This window comes from Orycteropus afer, unplaced genomic scaffold (assembly GCF_000298275.1).
Source record: "Orycteropus afer afer isolate SDZICR_OR568_19922 unplaced genomic scaffold, OryAfe1.0 scaffold00122, whole genome shotgun sequence".
In the NCBI taxonomy this organism is placed as follows: Eukaryota; Metazoa; Chordata; class Mammalia; order Tubulidentata; family Orycteropodidae; genus Orycteropus; species Orycteropus afer.
In genome coordinates, this window is record NW_006921709.1 from 8,650,808 (window position 1) to 8,660,940 (window position 10,133).

A 10,133-nucleotide genomic window follows, 5' to 3' on the forward strand; every position below is an offset into this window, starting at 1 on the left:
TCAGCAAGAAGACTGAAGAAGTCAACTTTTGCAAACAGGAAGTCAATGTGTGAAAGCTTAAAAGTAGATCTGACTCATTCAAAACACAATAAATCTGACTGTTCAATCAGTATACATTTGGTTCTCAAATAACTCATAAGATGCTCTCTGAGTAAGTTATCCGGTGTGTCTAGGTAATCTTGTGAAACTGTAAGCTTTTTGAGGGTACTGGAGACATTGTGATCAGGCAGATTGAGCACGTGTCTCCTCCTTCCACATCCATTTTGTGTCTCCAAACAGAGAGGTGAGTTAAAGAGGAAGTAATTACATATGTTTCTGACACAATCAAACTCGTAAGCACTACTCTTCAGATCCTTTGAGGGTGTTGTTGTTAGGTGCCATTGAGTGAGTTCTGACTCATAGTGACCCTACACACTGCCTGGTCTCGCACCATCCTCGCTATCATTGCCATGCTTGAGCCCATTGTCACAGCTCCTGTGTCAATCCATCTTGTTGAAGGTCCCCTTTTCTGAGGGTGAATGGGGATTTATTACATGCAAACGCTATGAGTCAAAAGGACTAATTTTGGTACCTGCTTCTAGACTGGTTTAGTTACTTACCTGGATTAATATTCATTTATTTCATGTGTTGTATTTGGACCTAATTGTTCTTAGTGTTGTCATTTCCTATTAAAATAGGGTGGACTTAAAAGTACAAAGTCTTCTTGTACACCTGTGGGGGAAGCAAATGTGCTCTTTCCACAATCACAAAGAAGGGAGAAAGTGGGAAGACTCAGAAAGACACCACCTCACTGCAAGTCGCAGTTGATTAAATCTGACTCATGTGACCTTGTTTGTCGGAGTAGGGCTGGGCTCCATAGGATTTTCAATGGTTCATTTTTTAGAAACACATTACCAGGCCTTTCTTCTGAGGCCCTTCTGGGTGGACTTGAACCTCCAGCCTTTCATATAGCAGACAAGTGCATTCATTGTTTGCACTACCCAGGAACTCAGCAAAATTCCTTAAAATCTTTGCCCTTAAAACTTTTAAGCAGTTTTAAAATCTGGCTGTTTGCTTCTATTTGCCTCTTAACTTCCCTTTGAAGCCACAGACAGAATCAAATAAACTCTCAAAAACAGAACTTCCCAAATTAAAATATTATCTTCTTTTAGGCTCTGCTGGAGAGCTATTAGGAGCTCTGGTGGCATAGTGCCTAAGGCATTTGACTGCTAATCAGAAGGCTGGTGGTTCAAACCCACCAGCCTCTCCTCGGAAGGAAGGTTGGGCAATCTACTTCCGTAGTGATACTGCCTCAGAAACCCGCAGAGGGGTCATTATGAGTTGGATCAGACTCACGACAGTGAGTTTGGTTTTTTGGTTTGGGGAGCTATTGGTATGTTTAACCACAAACTATTTCCCTGAAAAGATAAGGGATGCATTTCAATTATGGTTCCATCAGCTGCTTGTCAAAATAAATTGTTTGTCTTCCAATTTCAGAGTCTCCAGGTCTGCCACAGTTGTTGAAAGAAGCTTCCTGTGTGGCAATTTGATCTGGTTTGACTATTGGATGTTAACAGCAGACTCTGAAATAAAAACATAACTCTTTGGTTTTAGTGACAACTTTTCAGGATATTCACCAACAGGAATCAGGACAATCTCAACAGTCCTTACTGTTAAAGAGACTTACAAGGATACGTTCCATGGATTTGAAATTTGGAGGAAATAGATACAGAATTATTTTTTAAATAGTTGGTTCAGAATCTCTACAATTTTCCTCCTTTCTTTTCTTGTAAAATATTCTGAAACTTTGGGACATAATCAATATATTTTTAATGAATCAAAATGATATTTAAATAAAATTATTCTTACTCACATCTTCTCAGAGCATTTTGATAATTAGGTTACTTTTTATCCAGTGCTTCCTTTTGGCTAAATATTCATAGTTCAGTGTTTGTACTTGTTATTGGTTTCTAAGAACTATGATAAAAATCAACCAACCAACCAAACAAAATAAACAAAAACATCCCTTTCCATATGGATGTAAGGAAACTTGATGTGCTATCTAGAAATGAACACTATCCCCTGATACCCCAATTAAATATAGAGGCTGAGGGTATCCTTTGGCTTTGACTATTGAAGGACAAAAAGCCAGAAGGTCTTTCCCCATCCTCTACCACCATCCTCAACTAGAAATTATTACTATCCTAATCATTGGACTAGGAGCTCTTATAGCGTAGTGCCTAAGGCATTTGGCTGCTAAGCAGAAGGCTGGCGATTCAAACCCACCAGCCACTCCTCGGAAGGAAGGTCAGGCAATCTACTTCCGTAGTGATACTGCCTTGCAAACCCAAGGAGGGGTCGCTATGAGTCGGATCCGACTTGAAGGCAGCGGGTTTTTTTAATCATTGGACTATCCCAGTCTAAGAGAACAGAGATGCTAACACTTACTGAATTGCACTTTGGTCATAAGCCATCAGTTCACGATGTTGTATGATCCTCATTGTTGTCTTTATTTTAAGATGTTATTACAGTTATTCATTATCTGTGACTAGATTTGCCCATTTATCAGAATCAACTGACTTTCTTTCAAATGATGCAGATTTCCAGGCTTACCTCAAACCTATTCAATCTGAATATTTGGGCAAGGTCCTAGGGAATCCTATATTAAAAAACAATCTTCTCAGGTGATCCTGATGCCTTTGCTAGGGTATGGGAACCATGGAACAGTGTCCTTCTTAAGAAAACAATGGGAAAATTTCTCTCTAGTTTCAGTTCCAGTTCCGGCACCAGTGGTTCTTCTTCTGGGCAAAACAAATAGTTTATTTTTATTTCCTGTACACTGTAATTCACATAACTGATTGTGTTGATCTTTTGTATTGGCTAATGGAAAGCACAAAGCCAAATGCTGCTCCTTCCAGCAAATGTATAGGAAGAAACTTAAAGGAGTTTGGTCTTCATCGTTTTCCTACTCTTATTTCCCCTTTGCCTTGATTTCTTCACTAACTTACTTTTTAAATTTTAAATTTGGTTCTATTGCATGTATTTGTGTACACTGTTTAAAATCCTTTCTGAAACAAAACGTGGCATAAATAAATAATAAATCCTATCCTAAATAGTTCTATAAACCTTGGTGATTCTTTTATAATTTGAGTTGGGTTGTTAGAATTTACTGTTTCTTATAAAAGACAACTTAGGATGACCCAGCAGAAATCACAATATACACCTAAGTGAAGGTGATATCATTATTTCTTGTTTAGTTATCTTTTTACTCTTTGGGGAGAGTAGATGGAGTAGGGGGATCATATTTGCCATGCCTTATTTCCAAAAAGACAAAACAAATAATTTTCCTAATTTTATCCAGAATGAAACCAGCATAGTAGAGATATAAAAGTGATCAGTGATCAAAACATGGTTTGATTCCTTAACAAAATCAGTCCTAAGGGGGCAGAGATAGAGGCCAGCTGTGCCCTGCTTTAACTACAACCAACTACATCTGAAGATCGAGTTGGCCTATAGAGCATATTCTGGAAAAAAAGCAAGCATCTAGCAGATCCAAGGTAATCACTTGTCCTCTTGACTTGCATGCAATGAGGCAAGATTACTTTTGGTCCAAGACAAGTATTTCTTGGTTAGTAGAGTGTAGACTCCAAGTTTCTTAGCTTCACCACATTTGTGACTTCCAGAGACTGTGGCATAGAAGATACCTTTACAGACCAAGGGGTCACCTTGTCAGAAGCTGTTGAGCTGTTTCTCTTACCAATAGTTGATTAGTCAAAGGATCATTATCTGAGTCCTTTGTGTTCTGAAGAGAACCTAAATGGGTTTTTGCTCAGTATAGATGCTCTATGTCTTTTCTCAATGACTCTTTCTTTCTCTCCATGCCCCTGTTTCTGTCTATTCTCTTTATGTCTCTGTGGCAAAATTCAATGCTTTGTATTCTTGTCAGTCAGGATACTGATTTTCAAGAGGATGATAATCTTGGAGCAATGCAGATACAAAGAATGTTTGAAATCACTACTCCTCTCCCCTCAAACATTGCTTTGTATAGTATGATGTGAATATCCTAATTTTTTAAAAAAATATTAATTCATTTACACTACATATTTTTAAAATGAAATCAGTTGCTGTAGAGTTGATTTTGACTCATGGAAACTCCATGCATGTCAGAGTAGAATTGTGCTCCATAGGGTTTTCAACAGCTGTGACCTTACAGAAGCCAGGCCTTCCTTCTGAGGTGCCTCTGGGTGGATTTGAACTGTGGACCTTTCAGTTAGTAACTGAGTGTTTAATCATTTGCACCACTTAGGGACTCCATATGCAACATATTAGTAACTTATAGAGATGAACATACTTTTATTTTAAAAATACTATCTCAGAAAACAAAAGATTTTGAAAAGTGTAATGACAGGTTCTTTTTTTCTTTCCCCTGTCAGTTGATCAACATTATTTAAGAAACACAGACTACATATTTGAGATTTTTGCATTTTATTCTTATGAGTCTTATGAGACACTAGTCATCTTTAGTGACCTCAGGGCTGCAAGGCTTTCTAATGATAGTAACACCCCTCATAGGAAGGCTGTAAGCATTCAGATATAGTCTACCATCCTCATTAACAAACCAACGACTCCTCAGAAGGAAGATTGGGCAATCTACTGTGGTAAAGTTACCGCCTTGGAAACCCAAGGAGGGGTCGCTGTGAGTCGAATAGACTAGACGGCAGTGAGTTTGGTTATTTTTGGTTTGGTATTAGGCATTGGATAAATTCTTATTCATACTGGTAAATAAGAAAGAATAGAGACTGTCACTGAGGAATGTATCAATAAGTAACATCATAATAAATGGAGAAAAGATTGAAGTTGTCAAAGATTTCATTTTACTTGGCTCTGCATTCAACAGCAATGGAAGCAATAGTCAAGAAATGAGATATTGTATTGCACTGGGCAAATTTGCTATAAAAGACCTCTTCAAATGTTGAAGAGTGTTCTGGTTACCTAGTGCCGCTCTGATAAGAAATATACCACAAATGGGATGGCCTTAACAAACAGGAGTTTATTCTCTTACAGTTTGAGGCTTTAAGTCCAAGTTCAAAGTGCCAGGCTCTAGGAACTGGGTGAAAGCCCCTCAACCTTGGGGTCCAGCTCTGCCTCCTGCCCCCGGCCCACTGGAGCTAGGGGTGTTTCTTCACTCAGACAGCTGCTGGCTGCTGAGGCTGAGAAGCCCAAGGGTGACAAGTAAAAAGGCACAGTCTCGATGTTACCAAACCACATGACAGGCCATTAATTCAAGTTCGTTGTAAGTCCCAAGGTCAGCAGAGCATGGGAGGCTGCTGAACAAAGACATGACTGCACGCAGGGTCCAAGCTTGCCATATGCTAGAGACCATTCCCAGAGCTTCTCCTTATATACAGGAAGCAGACCACATACCCCAAACAGCTACTCAGCTGCTTGTGGTTGATCCCACCATGGAGTTGATTGCCAGTCTCATCATGGGGAATAACTATCACCAGCTGCCCAGCCACTCTACCAGGCCCAGCTAAGTTGACACAAACAGAACTACTACAAAGAGCAAAGATGTCACTTTGAAGACTAATGTGCTCCTAACCCAAGCATGGTATTTCCAATCCTCTCATATGCATGTGAAAGCTTTGCAATGAATAAAGAAGACCAAAGAAGAATTGATGCCCTGGAAGAAGTGCAGCTGGAATGCACCTTAGAAGTGAGAATGGACAGATGCCATCTCACCTGCTTTGGTCATATTGTCCAATGGGACCATTCCTTGGAGAAGGAGATCATGCTTGGTAAAATGGGGAGTCAGAGAAAAAGGGGAAGACCCTCAATGAGATAGATTGGCTGTGACGATGGGCTCAAGTGTAGCATGGATTGGAGGGTGGTGCAGGACTGGGCAGTGTTTCATTCTCTTGTACATTGGGTCTCTGTCAGAATCAACTTGACAGCACCTAACAACAACAACAACTGAGGAATGGAGAATATAATTTTAGAACTATAATGTCTATCCTCCACATAACTCCTTTTCTGCATGAGTGAGCATTTGGAGCCTTGGCTACACTCTGAGCTGCCTGTTTGAAGGATTCTCAAGACTCTGAACCAAAAATTAAAAAGCAAACAAACCTATCGCCATCTAGTGTATTCTGACTCACAATGACTGTATAGGACAGAGTTGAACTGTCCCACAGAATTTCCAAGGCTGTAGATCTTCACAAAAGCAGAAGTGAGTGGCTAGTTCATTTGAACTGCCAACCTTTCAGTTAGCAGCTGAGTGCTTAAACACTCTTATCACCAGGAATCCTGGACCCAAGACACTTACCTGGCCCAGCAGGAATCCTCTGGCCTTTAGTGTCTCCTGCATATACTATATCTTTAGTTATCACAGGGTTGTGATTCTAGTCACTTTGGCTGTTGCAAAGTTTTCGATTTATGACAGTAACAGTGACTTTTTGCAGGGTATCTGAGGGGCTAAGCAAATTTGAGTTGGTGGCTCTCTAGCCAGTAACCTGGTATTTGGTTCCAGCTCTGATATTGTTTTTGAATCTTAGGTGGAATAGCTGAATATTCTTGTTGCGTTTTGCAGCTGTGTGAAGCTGACAGATTGAAAAGAGAATAAATTATCATTCATCCTCCGTAGGATTCTGCTATTTCCCTGAGTGGTGTATGTGTGGTCCCTCTGTCCTATGAGTGTGTCCCTCTTCTCGAATCTACTTTGGTGGTAGCTTGCAGCTGCCTTTGTGGTTGTTGCTTTTCTGAATATACTCTCCATTCCCTGTAGACCTTAGTGATGCTTGGGGAAAGAGTTTACACAGAGTAGGAATTCTGCCCAGTCCCAAGCACACTGGCCTTTACCCTGTATTGGATGGTTTCTGTGGAATAGCATCCATAGGTCATGACTTCGAGGGCTGGGCTGTTTCCTGCTGGATAGGACCCTTGAGTATGGTCTAGACTAAGTTTGGACTAGACTAAATATGGTCTAGACTAAGTTGTAACTCACTGCTGAATCCCTGAAGTCACTTGGTTGGCTATGTTGTATAATCTACTATTATATATTTCAGTTGATAATGAGAAAAACATTTGGGAAAAAGACTGTCAATGTGGATCATTGAGATGTCCCTCTCCCACATAAATGAGCATCAGAGTTCCTTCTCCTTATATAAACACAGCCCTGATGTATTTGTGATAAATTCTTGTTCTTTTCCAGGCAGCTTATGGAGAAATCTGGACCCTTATAGAATATGTCATAATCAGTTCCAATAAGGGGAGGATGCTAACAATATACTTTTGTGTAGATGGTTTACTGGAGCCATGCTGTATAGGAATGTTGGAGAAGTTGAAGAAATGTGATGCTACAATACCCAAATCAGCATGATAACATTTAATTTAGGATCTGATTTACATATAAAAAATGGTACAAATTTATTTATTTTAATTTTATTGTACATTGGGTGCAAATTTACAGAGCAAAATTTGTATTACATTCAACAGTTCATGTACATTTGATTTCATGCCCCAATTACCATCCCTGACCATAATAAACTCTTCTCCCCTCACTTCCCTGTGGCTACCCCCTCCCTGTGTCCTTCTTAACTACCATCTGTCCAGCTTTCCCTCTACATGAATGCTGCCCCTCTGGTGCTTGTTCTAAGGGGTGTATCTCCCTAGAGTAGGTGGGAGCATTGCCCTAGGTTAAGTGTTCTGCATGTAGGTCTTTCTGTTATTGGGCTGAGAGCCAATCCTTGGGAGCAAGTTCAATTCTAGACCCAAAGGGTAACCCAGGCCATAGTCTTGGGGGTTCCATCAAACTCCATCTGGCTAGTAGTTCTTGTCATTTTTGTGTTTTTGAATTTCGTTCCACACTTTCCTTCCACTCTATCCAGGATCTCCAGTTTTGATCCCTTCCCATGTGGTTGGTATTGGTAGCCAGGCACCATCTAGTTTTTCTGGTCTCATGGTCCATCATATCCTTGGACTCATTGTTTCCAGATGCCTTTGATTTTCTTCACTTTCCTTTGCTTCAGATGAGAGGAGACCAATAGTTGCATCTTAGATGGCTGCTTGAAAGCTTTTAAGACCCCAAGCACTACTCACCAAAGTAGTTTGTGGAGCAAGATTTTTATGTACTACGTTGTGTCAACTGAGCTTGGTGTTCCCTGATACTATGATCCTGAGTCCTCAGGACTAGTGATTCTCTCTCTCAAGGTGTTTGGTTATCTCTGAGTGGTTATTACAACTCTGTCTTCTGTTGCTTCTGTATTGTGTGTGGCTAATTTTGTAGCACAAGTGAATATGTAAGACCATCTTCAGCTAAATCTATCCTCCTGTTCACTGACCCCTATCTGATCCTCCCATTTGTCTGTGCATTTATCTGTAGCCTGGTGTTTGGTGTTAGTGGCAATGCAGTATTGTGCATATACTGTTATTTGACTCTGTTATCTATATCCTATGTGCACGTTATAGTGTCCTGCCTTTCCCCAATGTCACCATATTTATCACAGACTCTTTCCATACCATCCCTCCCCTCACCCAAATCAACATGTGCCCCCTAACTAGTCTGAAATTTTCCTTCTCCTTCCCTCCCATCCCTGGAAACCAACAATGTGAATTTCCTTCCCTAAGTAAACCTTTCCTTGACTTTTTACAACAATGAGCTCATACAGTATTTGTCCTTCTGTGATTGACTTATTTCGCTCAGCATAATGTCTTCCAAATCCATTCACGTTGTGAGACGATTCACGTATTTTCCCTTATTCTTTGATATAGCATAGTATTCCATTGTGTGAATGTACTATAATTTGGTTATCCATCCATCTGTTGATGAGCATTTAAATTGTTTCCATCTCTCTGCTGAATTGTGAATTGTGCTGCAATGAACATGGGTGTACATATGTCTGTTCTTGTCCTGTCTCTCACTTCTTTAGGATATATTCCTTGTAATGGAAGTGCTGGATCAAATGGTATTTCTATTTTCAGTTTTTAAAGAAAATGCCATACCGTTTACAATGTGGTATGAGTTTTTTAATCTCAAATGTTTGTTTGGAGGCCTCATTCTTTGAGAGTGTGCTCCTGAAACCACCTGAGGAGATGGCCTTTGGCAAACTTGAAACAGCTGAAAATGAGATCAGCTAAAGTTAGCCTCGAGAATACAGACAACAAAGTGGAAGATACACCATGGGGCTGAGCTGTGTCCAACTGCATGACCAGGCATGGGGTCTAGTCTACAAAAGGAGGGGCCCAGTTTCTGTAGATTCTTGTATGCTTGAAGGCAGTGAAGAGAAAGCCAGGGGAAAAGATTCTTCTACACACAATATCTGTGATTCCAGCCAACATAGTTCAGAAAGTAGGATTCCAAGAACATGGAGTGTAAGAGGAAAGCTAAAGCTTGAACAGATTTTTTTTTTTTTTTTAAAGCCAATTGCCATCAAGTCAATTCTGACTCATGGTGACCCCATGTGTGTCAGTAGAACTCTGCTCCATAGTATTTTCAATGGGTAATTTTTCAGAAGTAGATCACTAGGCCTGTCTTCCAAGGTAACTTGGGGTAGACTTGAACCTCCAGCTTTTCAGTTAGCAGTTGAACATGCTAAACATTCACACCATACAGGGACTCTAAACAACTTAAACAGAGTGAAAAACTGTCCAGAGATGCAAAGGCTCATCACCACGTGGCAGTCAAAGCCAAGGGATGCTGCAGCTGAGCCAGCCGGAAGCAGATGGAAAACTTCCAGGGAAGCTTTCTAATGTCAAGCAAAGTCACAATGAGTTGATGAAGTTGAAAATTTGTGATAAATGTTACCTAGGCTTCCTACTAATTAGAGTTTACTCTAAAAAAAAATTGATCTAGTTGTCTAGTGAATTTGTATAATGTTAAAGTGAGTGGTTCCAAAAAAGATGTATTATGCTAATAAACTAAGATGGGAAAATATACCATTTTAGGCTTGGCTCTGGCACACTTGTTCTCTGGTGGCAGTTTATCTAGTGCAAATGCATCCACTTGCCAGGTGTATGATTCAGAGAACTGAGTAAACAATTTTAGAAGGGTAGGTGCATTGTCATTACTTAACAGATTTTGTTTTGCAATGTCATTCTTTAGTGTTTTTTTTTTTTTTTTTTGCTACAATCTGGAAAGAGGTACCCTTGCTTCTTAA

The 10,133-nt window shown here is 40.0% G+C and overlaps 1 protein-coding gene across 1 annotated transcript in view; it reads right to left on the reverse strand.

Moving 5' to 3' along the window:
• Positions 1-3,540: 3,540 nt before the first annotated feature.
• The window catches only part of LOC103199833 (granzyme K), a 15,861-nt gene continuing 9,268 nt past the window's right edge, over positions 3,541-10,133 (reverse strand). The window contains 4 exon segments of the mRNA XM_007944187.1: positions 3,541-3,704; positions 6,278-6,578; positions 7,344-7,406; positions 9,003-9,094. Coding sequence (XP_007942378.1) covers positions 3,541-3,704; positions 6,278-6,578; positions 7,344-7,406; positions 9,003-9,094 — 620 coding nt within the window.